We start from the raw sequence: 19,210 nt of genomic DNA on the forward strand, positions 1-19,210 counted from the left end.
TTGGACCACAGACATCAACAAACACAACCCCCCTTTCCTTCCTTCTTCCTCCCTCCTCCTCCCTCCGCCCTCCTCTCTTTTCCTACCTTTCCCTCTTATTTTTATTCTTCTTCTTCTTCCTCTTTTGCTCTCTTTGTTTCTTCTGCCACTTCTTCAAGTCTTTCTACTAGTAAATCCCAGGTGTTTTCCAAGCATAGAATAAGGACCATGTGGTACCCGATGTAATGTCAGATGGTACAGAAACTCAGATTAAACACCAGTCACACCATGAGAGGTTATTCCCATTCCAATGTTATTTTCATTCTTGTCCTTATATCATGGAGAAAGTTTCCAGTTAGAGATTACCTGTCTCTTCCACTTGTCTAAAATTCCAAATGTTCTTGTGTAACAGAGAAAGGGAATGAAAGCACTAGCAGGCCTCAGGCTGCCCTTACAGCAGGCAGCCACATCTACCTAGAATTTACTAATTTTATTTATATTATTTATTTTCACCCCTATCTTCTTTTACTGAGAGTGATACTGATTTTCCATTTATGGTAATGATATGAAGTGATATAATTAAGTATTTTAAAAGTGAGCCAACTTAAAGAGGGACATTAAGTAAATAAGTAAATATAGTGCAGATGGCACATGGGCAATAGCCAAAATGAAGAAGGTGGTGTTGACTCAGGAAGTTTGGGAAGTTGTGATGAAACCCGGCTACCCCATTTTGCAGTGACTGAGACCAGAGGGAAAAATAACTTGAACAGCTACTTGAATCAGAGAACCCATACTCGATCTTAGCCATTTGTTGTTTTGCCCACTCTTTACCTGAGATGAGAGAAAAGAAAGGGTGGGAGGGGAGAAAGCCCTCCACTGTGTAGCAGGCTAACTATGATAGACAAATTGCTGTGGCGGTGATGATATAAACTATCTTCACCTTCAAGTTCAGGCTGAAGCTCCCCAGGGAGAGAGGGCATCCAGAGCAACAGGTGATCCTTTGTTGCAGAAACATTATGGTGAATGCCACTCCTAGTCATGCCAGTATTGCCCCCCTTTGCTCACAACCAGGGTCATGCCAAAGCCAGGGACATGAGTAAGATATGGCCCTTGTCCTCTTCCAGCTGTGTTCTCTCGGCCTTGTTAGTATTGAGAGATGTTCAGAAGACAAGGCAGGACCCAAAAAAGGCCAGAGTGGACAGAGCCCTCATGTAAAATCAAATGAAAATAAGCTTTCATGCCTATTTAGAAATTTTACAAAACTAATAGTTTAGAATGCACACCCTCAAATGAGAGTGTACACTTAAATAGACAAGTGGAAAGGCAGTACAGAGTCTTTAAGCAGGCAAACCCTGGTGCCCAACCAAATACCAGCCCCAGGTGGCTGCCAGTCGTGGGTCTCTTAGGAAGTTGTTAAGCCTCTGTGAGCCTCAGTTTCCTTATATGTAAATGATGATAATCATCATGCCCACCATTATGAAAGTTAATTACTTATAAATTGCTTAGCCTCTTACAGGCAAATAATAAGCATGCAACCATTATTAAGTCTTAGCAGCATGAAAGGGTAGGCTTGAAGGAGCTTTTGAGCCTTGCAGAAATCCTCTCTGGGAATGAAGGATTGGGACAGAAATGAGGAAAACTGGAAGGAAAAACAGGTCTACTTCAATTGGGCATCTGTTCCAAAGCCCCAGGGGGGGAAGAGAGATGAGAACATACACTTCCTGGACCCAGTCTCGGAGCACAGTACCCCGAGCAACAGGAGACGCGTACAATTCTCATCGTTAATGAGGCTGCTGCTCCTAATCGGTGCATGGAACAGAATGCTTTTGCTTAATAGAGATCATTTCCCTGCCTCTTGCCCAACTCGCCAGCAGTGCCAGAAGCTCTTTGTTTAATGAAAGGTAGGGACTTCGAGTAATATGTAGGATGGGCTGTAGGAGGCATTATTACCCTCATTACTATGATAATAGTTTACTCATAATCAATATTTATGAACATGCACAGAAGCTGTACAATCAGCCAGCAGTTCTGAAACTCTGGGTTTGTATTTGTTGCCCATGGACACTTGCCAGGACAGTCTGGGTTCTCTCCCACCTTCCCCCGGCCCTTCTGAAGCTCTGTAGTAGTTCTTAAAGGCCATTAGAATGTTTATGGTAGTTACATAGATAATTACATATGAGGTGTTATTTGTGGTAATAGATGAATATATCATCATATTAGAACACTTTTTGCTTTTCAAAGTACTTCCACAGTCATCATCTGGATTTTACTTTAAGACATTGTTAGGGCCTCCCCGGTGGCGCAGCGGTTGAGCGCTGGGTTGCGAAGCTGCCCGCGGCCTCTGCGGCGCCGGTTCGATCCCCGGCTGCTCCCCGGCCACCGGAGGAGGGTCCCACATGGCGCGCAGACCTCTCCTGCCGCCCGCTGCTCCCCTCAGCAGTGTACTTCGGTCCTTCTGCCTGCTCTGCTCCCCATTCTGGCTCTGGTGAATTCTCTCACCCTCCCGCGCTTCTGACTGTACCCAGTGCATGTATAAAACAAAACAAACAAACAGACCAGCAAACAAATAAATAAAGCATGCCTCTATACAAAAAAAAAAAAAAAAAAAAAAAAAAAAAAAAAAGACATTGTTAAATTAGCTTATGAAAAATTAGGGCAGTATATAGCAATGTAGTATTTCAGTAATGGGTCTTTGAAGTGAGACCCACTGATTTAAACCCTAACTCAGTGTGTTACCCTAGCTGTGTTCCTTGGGGAAAGCAACTTACCATCTCTGAACTATACTGTTCCATCATTTGTAAAATGAGAAGACAAGCCCTTTTAAAAACTGGATAGATTAGTGTAACTATGGATGGTAAATATATCCATATCTTATGTATGACTGCATGTCAGGTATGAAATATTCCCATGTTGTGTATAAGAAAACTAAGCAATTACTTTTGCCAAAGTTATGTAGCCAATAGACAAGAGAGCAAGAGTGAAAGCACAGACTTGGAATCCAGTGTTCTCTGGCCATTAAAAAAAATAAAATGTTAACACTGTTTCCATTGACAGGAAACCAATTGGAGGAATAAGTAGGGGTGAGAAAAGGGGGTGGGTGTCAACAGCCTCATCCTGTGGATGCACAAGAACTAAAGGTGGTGGGCATTACTGAATATAGGGAGACCATATTTTCAATTTCAGTGTTTACTTCCCTCTTTCTAATGTGAATTGAATTTGAAAAACAGACCTTGTTTTCTGAGCAGTTGCTATCCAGTGAGCTACCCAAGAAAAAATTAGGATGTCACCACTCCCACATCTGTAAAAACAGCATTCATAAACTCTGGCCCTCCTAAAGAATAGAGAAAGACATAATGACTTCAAAGTATAGTATGTGTGTCCACATAGCATTTCCATGGGGCTCTGTGGGCACAGTGCCACACAGTTGACTGGAAATGCCATTGATCTCTGGAAGGCAATAGAGACATCTCAAGACCTCTGGTGAAAGAGCTCTGGGAATCCATCAAACTCTCTATGATTCCACATATACTCCAAGGGTTGTGTTTTTCTCCAGTCCTCAAAACGTGTTGGAAGGGGTTTTCACTGTAATTGTCACTTGGCCCCAAGCAGGAGCCACTGAGGTTTGCTCAACTGCTCACCCGCACACACAGTCCCAGTACATCCACCCACTGGCACATTCTGTCTCCCCCAAGCAGTCGGTCCCTCAGTTGGCACTTACAATTTATTCATCTTCCCAAGATGCACTTAGAGCATCCAAATTATGTATCGCGGGGGGTGGGGCGGTATTGGCTTTGCTTTTGCCTTTGTAGAGGACAGATCTCAAAATCCTGATTTCAGTCAACTAAAAAGCCTTAAAGAAGTTACCTGGAAAACATATATTCTTCTGCAACATGCCTTTCTTCACTATAATATTGAAAATTCTGTCACTTCTTGCATCCTTTTTTTCCATAATATCTTTGAAAGAAATATATGTATATGGTTAGAAGACAAAATAGTACAAAAACACTCATAATTTTTAAAGAAAACAACTTGTTCTCTGTCCTACGTTCTGCTTCCTCAGTTCCTTACTCCAGAAGGGACAATTTTGTTTTTACCTTTATAGCTCTAAGTACAATTTCTTTTTTAAAAAGATATTCAGGTTATTCTTCTTTTTAAAATTGAGGTATAATAACGTGTGATATTATAATATAATAGTTTCAGATACACATGTAGTGATTCAATTTTTGTGTATACTATAGCATGATCACTACAATAAATCTAGTGAACATCCAATCCCAAATATAGTTCCAAAACTTTTTGTCTTGTGATGATGAGAATTTTAAGATTTACCATCTTAACGATTTTCAAATAATGCAATACAGTGTTGTCACCTCATGTCCCCAAGACTTATTTATTTAAACTGGAAGTTGTACCTTTTAATTTCCTTAACCTTTTAAGTACTACTCTTATGTTGCTACTTCTTGGTTTATTGATGTCAGAAATTGACTCTCTAATAGATAGTGCTTTAACTCACTTTACCACCTTCCATTTCTCCAGTTTACAGTCATATCAGTATTGTTCCTGTCTTGGTACCTTTGTGACTTTTAGTTCTCGTGCATCCACAGGGTGGGGCTGCTGACACCCACCCCCTTTTCTCACCTCTACTTGTTCCTCTAATTGGTCTCTTGTCCTGACATGGGCTAGGAATGTCACATTTCTTCAGTTTTATCACTTAAAAATGTAATAACCTATCATTGTGAATGTCTCTTGAGTCTAGAGCAACATTGTCCAATAGAACTTTCTGTAGTGGTGGAAACTTTCTGTGTCTAAACTGTCTGGTACAGTAAGTAGTCTCTAACTATGTGTGACTCATAAGTACTTAAAATGTGGCTAATAGAAGTAATCGTCGACTTTTTTTTTTTTTTTGTATTTTGTTTAAGTTGTTTAAACTACATGTAGCTGCCGGTTTGTGCAGGGGCAGACCAAGCTTAATATACAAATCTGATTTCCTAGAACAACCTGATTTTCCAGCAGAAATTATAGTAATAGCAGACATACAGTTGTTACTACACCCTGGGAACTGGGCTAGAAACTCAGCTGGTAACTCAAAGACTCTATGAAGACTGCTATAATCTCCACTTATAAATGAGGAAAATGAGATGTGAAATCACTAGTGTATCTAGGAAGTGCAGGAGCTAGAATTTGGTCTGTTCCCGTGTACTCCAACTCAAGTCTGTGCTCTAAACCACTTCCTCATGCTGTCTCTGATCCCTGATAGAAATCCCCATGTACCTTTTCAGATATTTCCGGTCTACTGGTCAATGATGTAGTCACAGCTTCTCCGATATTATTGACCTGAAAATACTGATCATAGGGGCTTGAGCATTTAGCTCTAAAACCTGCCAATTCCAACTCAACCACAAAAGGAGAACGTGAAAACGGGAGGCCAGGGAGAATATGTAGGAACAAGTAAAGAGAAGGACTCACTGACCGGGCCCAGAAAGCTTGTTCCTTTTGCCTAGTAACTCCAACAAGAGTGGCAGAGCATTTACTGTGTATCAAGGCCTTGAAATGTCCCTTTACTTGTGTCATCTTCATTAATCCTTCCAACATCTCAAAGTGGCACAGACTAGAGGAAGCCAGGAATATTAAGTGAGGTGGTTCACGAGCCACCCTGAAAACAGTGCCTGGCACAGGTTAAATGCTAACCACAAGCTGCTTTGCTGTAATCCTTTATTCTCTCTGCTAAGATTACCCACTGGGCTAGGCTACGTGGTCTCATACCTTTGCAAATAGTCTTTATTTATCTGTAATGTTTTTTCCCTTTGCTTGTTACTACAGTTTTTCCTCCAGCCTCATTTCTAGAGCTGTTATTAACACCAAAATATTAATAGTCTTTTGTTTTACTATGAGCGTATTTATAATCTTTTCAAGGTGTGGGAAGTGTTTCCGATCCCACATTTTATTTAGACCCTGCCTCATTCACCATGTGAGAATCACAGACATTTTTTAATTCTGGAAGAAATCAGGAATCAGTTAGCCCAGCCCACTCTGAAGGATAAATAAGGACATGAGGCCAGCATGATAGACAAACAGCCACGGTCAATTGACCATTCAATGGATTGAAATTTACATTTTGTGATTTTTCCTTCACCCCACCCACTGTCTCTCACTTGAATCATGTTCTACCCTAGAGGTAAGAAAACCTTTGAGAAGGACCAGATAGTAAATATTTCTTATTTTACAAGCCACAGTTACTTAACTTCTGCTTTTATAGCATAAAAGCAGCAATGGACAAGATATAAATAAATGGGTGTGACTGTGTTCCAATAAAACTTAATTTATCAACCCTGGAATGTCAATTTCCCCATAATTTTTGCATGTTGGGACATACCGTTCTTTCAACCATTTAAAAATATGAAAACCAGTCTTAGCTGGTGGACCATACAAAAACAGGGAGCCAGCTATATTTGGTTCACTAGCCACAGTTTGCACCCTTTGTTCTAGTATTAAAACTGTACATGGGAGGGTCTCCCTTGGTGGCGCAGCGGTTGAGCGCTGGATTGTGAGGCTGCCCACAGCCTCTGCAGGCCAGTTTGATCCCCGACCACTGGCGAGGGTCCCACAAGAAAAAAAAAAAAAACCTGTACATGGGAACACACGTGATACAGCCAGCTTCCAGTTAATCACAAGTTAATTGGACACTAGTAATGTAATATTAACTAATGCTTATTGAACTCTCACCATGTAGCAGCGCAGTATTGAACACCTTACATGATGTCAGGTTGTGAAGTCTCACAAGAACCCTCTGATATTGTAGTTATCCTCATTTTTCAGGTGAAATGATACAAATTTGAAGGCTAAATAATTTTCCCAAGGTCATATAGAGCATAACGCAAACCAAGATCTGTCTAGCCCAAAGCCCTGTACCTCTGAAAAATTAGACTCCCCTTCTCCCAGATCACAGCTGGTCATAGGTAAGAAATAACTTTAGACATTACATTTTCAAAATGTCAACAAGTTTATATTGTTGAAGGACTGTACTTTCTAACCAGACGTGGCCTCCTACTCCAGCAACACCACTTGTTTCCCTCTTGAGCGAACGTTGCTTAACCTCTCTGAGACTCAGCATCCTGTCTATGAAAGGGGGATGATGAAATGAACTTTCCAAGATTTACACTAGTGATTAAATAACCTAATTATACATAGGGTACCTTGCACAGTGTCCCATACATGTTACTCCATAGATATCATTAAGGATTGGCTGAAAATCAGGTTGTTCATTCATGGTTTTATAACCAGGAGACCCAGGACTATCCAAATCCTGTTCTAGACCATCATGAACCTCCCCACAGCATCCCCCAGGAAAATATATGCAAAGGGTAAAGTTGAGGAAATATGAAACAAAGTAACACCTTATTGAATGTCTTGGTGATCCCTTGCTGCTTAACTATAGCAAAATTAGAAACTTAAAACATTTTTTTTTTTTTTGCTCACAATTTTATGGGTCAGGAATTTGAGACAGACTTGACTAGGAGACTCTTTGGTTCCATGTGGCTGTCACAGGGGTCACTCACATAGCTGCATTCAGCAGGTGGCTGAGCTAGGCTGGGGTTGGATGGCTGATAATTTGCTGTGTCTCCATGTGGCTTCTTTCTCCCCATATGGGGTCTCATCCTGCCGATATCGCCACATGACTTGGGGTTCTTGCAGCATGGTAGTCTCAGGGTAGTGACACTTAAGTGACAGCTGGCTTGCAAGAGTGAGAAAGTGGCAGCTGCCAGCCCTCTTCAAAGCTAGGCTTAGAACTGGCATGTATCACCTCCATCATATTCTGCTGGTGAAATTAGTCACAGACCAGCTCAGATTCAAGGGGGATGGAGGAACACACTCCATTTCTCAATGAAGTCGCCTAGTCAGGGAGCAAAATAATTATTGGCAAGCATCTTTGGAAATGAGCTATCATGTCGTGAGCTGGGCTGGGGTCCACATTCCAATCCCGAGAACTCTCCAGAGCCATGTTGGTTCTAAGAGGTGAGGCCTGAGCGACCAGGGAGAAGTAGATCAGAGAAAAGGTGGTGGCCACAACTTGGCATGTGGCTAGCAAAGAACAGCAAAAGTAAGATCAGATGGTCATATCTCTTATCGCCTGAAATATTCTAACTGTGAAATGGAAATACCACACCTAAGTGTGCAAGAATTTCAGATTTAAGGGCCCCATCCACTAGCAAGCATAGTCTAACAAATACCCTGGAACCTGACCGATCAAATCAGCCCCTTTGGAGGTAAAAGGAAAAGAGTATAAAAATGATCACCTATACTTTTTGAGCATATGCTAAGAGCCACATTCTGCACAATGGTTTTGATATACAGTAACTCATTTAATTTGTTGCATGAACTAAATAAATTAATCAGGTCAGATACTGAGAATAGTGTCCTGCATGTGCTAAACACTTAAGAAATCTGTCCTTTTAAAATTAGTAATCCATACAACCTCCTTGTAAGGAAGGTATCATTGTCACCTTCTATATTTGCCAAGGAAGAATCTGAAGCTTAGAGAGATTAGTTACCTGGTCCACAGCTGGTGGATGACAGGACCGATGCCAGCCCGTGAATCTGACTCCTGACTCCGAGCTCTTCCCCTGCTCGTAGTATAGGGGAACAAGACACCTTATAAGCTCTTCTCATAGAGTCAGCAAATACCAGTTGCTTTTGAACTGATAGTCCCTAATTTCACTTTTCTTAGATTTCCCTTTAAAGCCAACTATAAGGAAGCACTAGCAACCTCAACCCTGACTATCATACTCAGATGTTTATTCATCCAACACGTTTTTATCAAGCCCCTACTGTCTACCAGACAGTGTAGACCTGAGAAAAGAGACATTCTGATTTCTCATAGTCTACATTCCAGACATGTGGATGGTTTAGATGATAAAATTCAACTAAAAAGAGATAAAATTGTTTTATGGAGTGTAATCCCACTCAACAACATTTCTACTTATTGATCTGCCTCAAGTCAAAAAAATATCCACATCTTTACAATCGTCTGGGTTAAGGAAGTACAGAAAGAAGCCAAATAGCATTGTTAGGCTGGCAGCAGAAATTTTAGAAGGCTACCACTGAAGAAAATGTTGACAGTCCCTTGAAATGATAGTATGATTGGCAATTTCTGGGCCAAAGCAGAGAAATCAGTTCAGAGCTCTTGTGAAGTCAAACAGGCAGGGATGGAGTCAACCAGTGCCGTGCAGAGAATAATTGTTTCCCTGGTTTTGTTTTTGTGGATTTTTTTTAAGAGGCTATGGGGAGAAAGGAGGGCTCCGGCAGTCACTAATGCAGTGGTATCTGTTCAGACCTCTTTTTTCTTCCATCTTTGAGTCTTACCCACCAGATTTCTGTTTGCAAAAAGGACCTAATCCACTTTTTTTTTGTCTGTGCATTGATTTAATAGTATCAAACCCTGAGGTCCTCGTGGTCTGCACCTGGGTTGCTTTTTCCCCTAATGAAGCAAGAGAAGTGGTTTAAGCCCCCGCCGTGCTCCCTATCAAAGCTACACAGTGATTAACTCAGGTCCCCTTATTAGGACCAGGCAGAAGAAAATCCCTTAGTCATCAGCATTGTGAAAATCCAAGAATGGTGAGTGTTCAATGAAAAGATTACCTTGGGCACCTGAAAAATAATGGAAGAGCTCAATAGAGAAACCATTAAGCCTATCTACACACGCTAAGTCAGGTGGAGGGTCGAGGTAATTAGCTGGGACATTCAGGTCAGAGAAACCGTTCTGGACCTTCTGCCCTGATTGAGTCAGTGCAGATAATTATTCAAATCCTTCATACATTTTTCCAACTATTTTAGGTTGTGTCTGCACACACGCACACACACATCCAAGACTTAAATATGACTGATTAATAAAAGTGGTTTGATAATTTCTTTTAACTGGATAATGAGCCCATGAGACTATGGGAGGTCCAAAACTGTAACTTACTATCTGGGTGACTTTAAACCAAGTTACTTCATCTCTGGCAGCCTCAGTTTCTTCAACTATACAATGGGAGTATAAATAGGAACTCCTATGAAAAGGTTGTTGTGAAGATTAAATGTAATTATTGCAAAATTCCTAACTCTCCAGCTGGACAGGAGAGTGCACTCAGAAGTGTTATGGATAGCTGTTAGTTACTGCGTAGACCAGACTCTTCCGGAGTGTTTGGAGAGATGGTACATTTGGACATCACCTAAGAAAGGGGCTCGGAAATGTCTTCATCCTACAGCCCCTTGGACACAGTGTTCTTTGCTTCCAGCATGTAAAAACACGAGCAAGTTGCTCGCTGACAGCTGACTCCTCACCTTCATCCTTAGTCTCCACTGGCCTCTTCTGCTTTGTGTCATTTTTACTAACCTATTTTCCCAGAACTGCTTCTGTCCAGGAGACTAGAGGGGAGGTTGTTCATGAACACTTCTTGTCAAGGGTTGTTCTTTTTCCCACTTTAAGGGGGTGGTCAGAAGGCATGCAGTCTCAGGAAATGACTGAAATCACAGTTCCTGCATCTCCCTAAAGGACAGTGAAGTCCCTGCTTAGCAACGGTTACTGGTGCATGTGGCTAGGACAGAACCTCTACCCTCACCCCCATCTTCTGGGCCCCAGGGGATGTAACTTGGCCCCAGTGAGCAGCAGGTCTGTAGTGCCCACTGACCTGGGGTATGGCCATTTCACTCTTTGCCATCTGCCTCAGTGTTAGAGGGGGGTTCTCCAGCGCACAGGGTTTTCACAGAACGAGCAGAACGTATGCCAGACTGAAAATCAGCTCAGATACCTGCTGGTAACTTGGGGAGTTTCCAGCATCCTTTTTATGGCAACAAAGTGCCCATGGGCTACAGGTGGGGAGTGGGACTGATGTCACGCTGCCACCTGGAAGAGGAGCGAGAGTTTGATCGCATCAGCAGCATATTTGGTGGCTGTTTCAGCATGTGTCGGGTGCTATGCTAGCACTCAGGTGGGTGAGTCACCGCAGCCGATGCTCTCAGTGTCCCTGCGAGGAACAGTGTTATGGTTTCATTTGTAGAGGAGGCTAAGAGAAGTTAAGTAACTTGCTCAAAGTCACTGAGCAAGAAAAATGACAAAGCCAGACTAACCCTGCCAATCCTGAGTTCATTCTTCACCATTTCACTAGGAAGATTTCTTTTAAAGTTAAAGAAAATTACATCACTACACATTTTGACAACTCTTAATGGGGAGGGGGGGAGAAGTATATAATGACAAACTTCTATAACCTAAATGGTGCATTTTTAAATTGTTTGAGTTTTATTCATCAAAACAGCATCTACCTCTAATGGAAAATGTCTCGGATGGTCGATAGTGCCTGGTGTGTGCTTAGATTTCTGACCCTTGGTGACAATTCCAAGGCCCTAGTGTGTTAAGTAGAGCTGGTTCTTCCTGTTGAGTTAGTGTACAGCTGGCACAGACATATTCCTGTGGATACTTACGTGTGATAATTAAATGTGATACTTAAATGTAGGACTGTTAGCAGTAGACAGGAAAGAGGTCCAGGAAACAGAGTTCAGCCAGTTGGTTCACTCTGCTCTATCTCAACATGTCTACTGCAAAAACTAGAGCTAATGACAACTTCCTACTTATAAAAGAGACTAGAATCAGAAAACAGGAAGCAGCTTAAGTGGTAACCTGGTAACCTCTCTGTGGGAAAGGCTGACCTCAGAGCATCCTACATAGCCTTGCGCTATTCCCAGTGAGAAGGCTGCAGCCACTACAAATGGCGAGTAGCTGACTGGACCAAGATAGCTATTTGCACTTTCTTCTGGGATCCTGCCATTTTACTCATTTATCCCGAGTCTATGCTCTAGAACCATGGTGAACAAGGCCAATACTTCTGCATTGGCTCTCCCTAATTAACTACATAAAGATTATCATTTTCTCTGCCATCAGCCCTTCTCCCTCTTCATGATGACCTCCACTGTCACTTTCCTTAGAGTAGATACTTCAAGATTCCCTTCTGTCCTCATGGGCAATATCTTTCTTAAAGTTGAATAGCCAGAATCAAAAATGATACACCACATGTTTCTAACAATAATAGGACTACAATTTACTCTGAGCTGTATTTTGATGTTATGGGGATGGGAGAAAGAGCAATAAAACTCAGGGCAAGTCAGCAGCTATCAGATGAAAAAGCAAACCTAAGAATCTGATGGCCAGGGTATGGAGGAGACTGGATGGCTTTCATTCATGACACAGGGTTTGCCTCATCTTCCTAAAATGCCTTGAAAGGAATCACAGTTGACTAGTGTCATTCTCCGGGTTGGAACTGCATGTTAGTGGTAAATGAAGAGTAGGCGTGTTTAAAGGTTGATCATTTCAGCTGTAGCAAAACTCCTACCAACTGCCAAGCACCAATTCTACAGAGCAAAGGAGCCTATTTCTAGCTGAGAATTGTTTTGCCAGCCCCTTCTCTGACCACTGATGCTTGAATTCCGTGTACTTGTCTCTCTTTGGTGAGGAACTCAGGGGTTACAAGACATACATGTGAATCATGGTCTCTCCTCATTCTAACTGATATTTAAGCAAATAATTTTTTTTTTATTCTAAAGGCCTTTAATGTTCTCAGTTGTAAATAGATGTAAGTAATAGCCCCCATTTTGCAAGGTGGCCTAAATAAGAAACTATTCATGAAAATGTTTTACAACATGAAGAACATATAAATGTTACATATTATTTAAATGGGAGAGACTTGGATGAAACTAAAGTCTCCTTCTTGCCCAAACTAAATTCTGGATCAAAACCAAAGGGAAATACTGGGAATTGGGAATTATTTTATGGAAATATTAATTGTGCAACATCTGGAAAGTCTTTTTCAAACCCCTTTAATGGCCCAAGCTGGTTTCCTTACCCATCAGCCTTTGCAGGTAGCCAGCTTTATCTGCAACTATGTTGCCTTACTCAAGCAGTGACTTCTAGATCTCCTCCTTCTGCATATTCCTCAATCGTCCTGAAGCCAGAAGTGCTCTCTAGCTTTTTCTCCTTCCTTCTTTCTACAAGTTTCCTAAGTGCCCTTTCTAAGCCAGGTACTGAATGAGTCACTGGGAAGACAGCCATGAGGAAGATATGACATTCTGTGAGACAGACATTGCACCAAAATTACTGAATTGTAATAGTGCTGCAAGGACTAGGGTAGGGTTCTAAGAGAATCTCTTAGAACCTCTAAGAGAATCTCTAAGGAATCCTCTTGGGTGCTGGCAATGATTCCAGAAGGTAGAATGCATTCCCTTCTCAATAATTAACTAATTTTGTGTGCTCAGCCCTTTAAATTTCATGAAACCCTTTCTCGTATGTTTTGTCACTTGATCAGGCCGTCAGCCTTCCAAAGTACACAGTATTATCACCCAGTTCTAGAAATCTAGACGTCAAAGCTAAGGAACTTGAAATGATTATCCCAGGGCCAACAAGTCCTGTCATTTACAGAAGTTTAAATATAAAATCTGGGTTCTTTCTACCCCACTCTGTTGGCTAATTGCTTCTCTCCTTTGGAAGGTGACATTTTGAAAAGTGACTTGAGGAAAGATCAATAGGGAAAAAATGCTATCCTGGATAATTTCCTGGGAAACATTTGGGTAGAGGTGGTGACTCCAGATAATAATCTCAGCCAGATGGCAAGATAGAATCCTAACTGCTTTGTCTGCATCTCAGTCTGCAAGCCTATTCTGACCTCAAAATCTTGGTCTTTGTGCCTCGAGGAACATGTATGACCTGAGTCAAAATGAAACATATAGACCTGCTTCCGTAGATTTTATTCCTCAAATGTAGCTCTTTGTCAGTCTCACAGAGCCTACCCAGATTGCCTTATGAAATGATCATCTTAGCTACCATTTGGTCCATGCTCCCTGTGCCAGGACTTCATGTGCATTCACTCCTTTGTCAACTTACTGTAATAGGTGTCTATTAGTATCCCCATTTTGCGGATGAGGCCACTGAGGCTCAGAAGTAAACTGATTTACCCAGAGACAGAGTTTGTATGTCACAGAAGCAGAATTTTAACCCAAGTCTAGCTCCAGTCTTCATGCTCTCAAACTCTAGAGTACTCCACCACACTCCCTTCCCAAAATGGAACATACATTTCATAAACACTTCCTGCACATCCCTTCTGGGTTTTTTGTTATACAAAACTAGACCCCACAGCAGCCTTGGGACAGTTTGGAATGGCCCTGGTGCCCTCCAAACCCCACACACTACTGCATCCCCCCCTCTTGAAAAGTTACCTAAAACTGAAAACTGAAGGATTCAATTAAGATGAACCTGCATCCAAAGTACTCAGAGACACAAGCTACAACAAGGACCATGGTCTTAGTTGTTTCTGTAGACCAGTGAGCCCACCACTAATCAGTTTGGGTTTTTCTAGAATCTTTGTTCTCCATCTTAGAGAGGGGAAAGAAAATGCAAAGCCACCACAGTGGCTCCAGAATCTGAATTAGTGAAAATGTGTTCTCTCTTTCCATTCTCCCTTCTTATTCTCTCTCCCTCCCTCTCTCTGCTTTCTCTCTCTTTCTCTCCAAAACAGTGACTGTGGCTGAGGGCAGAAAATAGCAAACAGATTTTATTTTTGAGTACCTTTCTGTGTTCCCTGGTCAGTGCCATGTGCCAGCATATTGTTTTAACTCTGATGGTGATAGATAGAGCTTTGAGCTGTGACAATTAAATATAAACACCAGCCTTACTTCCATTCTTTTCTTTCCTCCCTAGGTGAAGGCAGCTTCCAAATATGTGGATGTACCTGTGAGTATTTGAAAATTGTTTTTGTGGGGTTTTTTATTTTATTTGGGGTTTTTTTGGTTATTTTTTTTTCTTTCATGAGAATTTTGATGGTGCTGTTTTCAGTAGTTGCTGCCAATTGTATATTCCTGACTTGAGTCACCAAAGGAGGGCAGCCAAGAATATTTTGTGGTAAAATTGTTTAAGATGAGAAGAGGGTATGGTTTCTTTCATCAGGAAAAAGAGGTCCCGTTTGAGGGTAATTCCATTTCGCTTCTGTTTTCATTTTCATTTGGTTTCTCTAGTCTATTCCATCCTGTTACCAACCCGCTAGCCTTTCCTCCTGCATGCACACCTGGGGACTAGAACCCTGAGCTAGAAATTTGTACAAGGATGCCAGTATTTTTTAAAAACAAATAAATTCTGAATTTGTTCTTTTTGGGTCAATTCTGCAATTGTTTTAAGAAAACCTTACAAAACTGCTTATAATTAGTGCAGACCTCATTAATGAAGAGAGCTCTCAAAGTTCACAGATAAAGCACTCCAAGTTGCCCAAAATTTACATTTAAATTGAGGTTAAGTACTACACATGAATGCTAGACTGTGGGATTACCTGTGATAAATCAGGATACATTTATAGACAGACTTTGCCTTGCCTATTAGCAAAATAAAATTGGAGAGATTTAAATATATTCCAATACAGGGGAAAAGAAAATGATTCTGTTTCTCCATTTCTAACAAAAGAGGTATGAGTGTATTATAAAATATTAAATTTAGAGAGCTTATCTCAACAGCCACCAAGGGTCTTGTCCTGAACGTTTCTCATTCTGAACGTGGTTAAGTACCCTCCTTGTTCAAATACTTATTTGTTAAAATTTGTTTTTTTCTAAAAGGATTTATATTAACATTTAAATTCATTTCCCTGGGAAGCTAAGTGTGTAATGGTTTATTGGCTTATTTCTCAAAGGATGGCAAAATGGAAAATTGGAGTGAATATAGCATTAGCATATATTTTGTTTGTTTAATGAAAGAATGTACAATCAATAATTATGCTTTGAATTTATATAATAATTCTCATCAAGGGATCTCAGCCTCCTTTCCATAGATAGTTCTTATAATGAATAGAAAAAGCTCACATAACTGCAGCAAAGAGCGAAGTTAAAGTACTTTATTTTCCCAAGTCCCATATTATAAAATTTTCATTCACAGGTAGTAACCTCCTCAAAATCTCTGTTCTCCTATCTTCAAAATAAAGGAAGTAACGCCTAAGTCATGGGTTTGTTGTGTAGGTTAAGTGGAACATATGTGAAACTCTCAACACCATACCCGGCTCTCATTAAACATTTCAGCAGCAGGAGCAGAGCACATGGAGGGAAAGGGTGATGCCCACTCCACTGCATGTGGTGAGAGGGAGATGAATTTGCTGACACAAGCACTTGCCTGAAATTCTTGGCTCCCAACCCAAAGATGCGGTGGCTGACATCTGTTTTCTTTGGGTCTCAAAGCAGAGGGGAGATCTCACCAGTAAGATTTAGACATGTCCAGTAGGCAAGGCCCAAATACCTGGACAAGGGTAATCAGCAATTGGTATTAGCAACTTGAAATTGGAATTTGGGGGAGGTTAAAAAAGTGAAGTATTGGCAATTTCCTGTGGGTCAGTCTACTTCCTGCATGCCAAGTTTAGATGTATCGTAAGGTTGAGGAAAAAAATGCACTCTACACCAACCTGAAATGTCCCTGTCATTCCATGTTTATGGATGAATAATACTACGACAGAATCCCTGCTAGGCAGTGGGGGATCAACGCTGAATTAGCAGTTTTTACCCTCTAGGGAGAAAGGAAAATGATGCCGCATGTCCCAAAATATGGTACACTTTCAACTAATGATATGCAATATAATAACAACATAACCAAATCTTATAAAGCATTCACCATGTGCCAGAACCCTGTTTTAAACACTTTACATTTAATCTTCACAACAACCCCAGTTTAAAGATGAGGAAACTGAGGCACAGAGAGATTAATTTGCTCAGGATCCCACAATTGGTAAATGGCACAGCTGAGATTTCAAACTATGCTCTTAAACTCTTCACCTGCAAGATGATTTTAGTTTATAAACATCTTTATTTGGGTAATTGAGTGATTATTTTAAAAACTATGATTAGCACATCAAACCGTGATTTCACCGATTATTATGGCTTAGGACAAAACTAAACTTTAAAATTAAGTTGATTAAAGTCTATTTTGATATAATTTATTTTATATTATTTTAAACTATTCTAACATATTTTGAAAGAACGTAATATTAATGTTTTAGTAAACAATTATACAAAATAATAGTACATAATGCACATATGTACATTATATATAGCAAAGAATAGTAATCTGTTTCTCAAAGCACCTCTATAAGGGAGTGATACTATTATCCTGCTTTACAGCTGAGGAAATTTAAGAACAGGGAAGTTAAATAGTATGCCCACCATCACCTGGCTATATAAGAGAACTTGCAATCTCCAGTGCTAGCTGTTTGATGCTTTAGAGGCTGCACTTCCGGTGGTGTGGACCACAGCAGCACTGACTGTGGGGAGTGAGTTGTCTTCATTTCTTTCAAACCCTGCCTTCAGTGAGGGCACTTTGATAACTGGACTCAGTCAGAGTGGCAGTCCTTACACCATTGAAATTGGCAAGCCCTGTAAATCAAGGTTTGTTGTTTTGTTATTTTTGTTATTTTGTTTCAAAGAGCCAGTTTGCCAGGATATTAGTGACTAATACCTATTAAATCAGTGGTCCCCAAGCCGGCATGTGGAGCAGTAGTACCTGGCAAGATGTTTTGGGTTTGCTTTTGTTTTTTAATAGAGATTTTCCACCCTTTGACCCCAGAGATTCTGATTCAGAAGTTTTGAGTGGAGCCTCTTTCTAAAAAGTTCTGCATGTGTAGCTGATGGAGTGCAAATTTGGAAACCAATGAACTAAATCAATAATTCTCAGCCTTCACTACATATTAGAAACACCTGGGGCGCCTTTACTGGTCTTAGCGCCAAGATGCTTGCCATATTAAAATCTCGGCATGTGGGGAAGACATTATTATTTTTCAAAGCTGCCCAGTTCCTTCCCATTTGTAGCGAGGTTTAAGAACGTGAGATAAAAGTCATCTCTTAAGTTCTTTCTAACTCTGAAGACTCCGAGTTCATCTGTGTTACCATGTGAGGTTTTTTTTTGGCACACGTTTTATTGGTTTAGTTCGTATGGAGACTAGCAGTTATCTGAGAGATTTTCTCTTAATTATCCACATTAATGGAGAGAAGGGCCATTGCCAGTTATTCAAAACACTGCACAGTCCACAAAGCACATCTCTCTGTCTTGGACGTAGTATTTTGACCCTATGGTACAGACATAGCAGATTTGTGTTCCTAACTAGGGCTTACTTAGAATACTGAAAATTTGAATTGGTTTTCCTTAAGCTCAGAAGTATCCTAATAGGAGAAAGCTAAGATACAAATGTTCTGTTTTCCCTAAGTCACAGAGTGACCTCTTAATAAATTATGTTTTCTACAAGTGAATGAAGTGAAATATGTGGTGATTGATTTGTTTGTTTAATGTGTTTTCTAAAATTTACACCCTATTCCATCAATCCATTCAAGCCCCATTCAAAATAAACATTGTAATTAGGAAATAATACAGTGTTTATTTTAACCATTTTAGTTAGAAATCTGTTTAGAATGCATTATAAAACAGTTCCTGCCTTTTTAATAGGGCAATCACCATACTTATATCTTTTCTCATTGACCAAGGATCACCTTGTGACTGTCCTTCCCTAGTGGCCACATAGTGACCTGCTACTGGTGGGGTCTCCTGAAGTATAGGGGGGGCCTGCCTCTGCCCCTAGTCCCAAATCCCAGCTGACCACTGGTGAATCTGCATGTCTGGTGCTATTGTTCGGCCACCTTCTCTTTCCCAGACAGGACATCAGCAAAGGTGACAGAGCTCTTTATCAGCATACCCATTTCAGACAGTCTCCCTCTGCTCTCCCCCACCCCTTTCCTGGTCTGCCAAATGATGGAAAGCAACTTTGTTGGAATTGTATATAAAACTAGTGAAAAGGGAAGATGGCTGTGAGAGGAAACCTGAGGACACTATTATGAGAAAACTATACACATTTTCCTGCAGAGACTTTGTCATTTTTGTTCTGCTGTTGGTTTCTCTAAAGCCACCTTTTCTTCTTGGTTCCCAAGTAGATTCTAAAGGTAGGTAAGGTTATGAAGTGATAATAATTGGGGGAGCAGGGGTGAGGACGGTGGTCAATCATAGTGGCTTGTGTCTATGTAGCAATGTATGATTTTTAAGGCATTTTAACAACCATTATTTTAGCCGATGACCATAATAACCCTTGAAGGTAAGTTGGGAGGTATTGTTAATCCCATTTTACGGATGGAATAACTATGATGAAGCAAAGTTCAAATGATTTTTGTAAGTTTCAGTTAGTGGAGGATCCAGTAAAAATCC

General features: G+C 40.7%; 1 protein-coding gene across 17 annotated transcripts in view; it reads left to right on the forward strand.

Annotated features, from left to right (window-relative positions):
- Positions 1-19,210, forward strand: part of CADPS (calcium dependent secretion activator) — a gene marked incomplete at both ends in the record, with an annotated part of 442,011 nt that overhangs the window by 383,121 nt on the left and 39,680 nt on the right. For all 17 annotated transcript variants that reach the window (XM_084246953.1, XM_084246956.1, XM_084246954.1 and 14 more), the window contains one exon: positions 14,699-14,731. In XM_084246953.1, coding sequence (XP_084103079.1) covers positions 14,699-14,731 — 33 coding nt within the window. The remainder of the gene's footprint in view (positions 1-14,698; positions 14,732-19,210) is intronic.

The sequence above is a fragment of the Talpa europaea genome, assembly GCF_964194135.1.
Source record: "Talpa europaea genome assembly, chromosome: 11".
Lineage (NCBI taxonomy): Eukaryota > Metazoa > Chordata > Mammalia > Eulipotyphla > Talpidae > Talpa > Talpa europaea.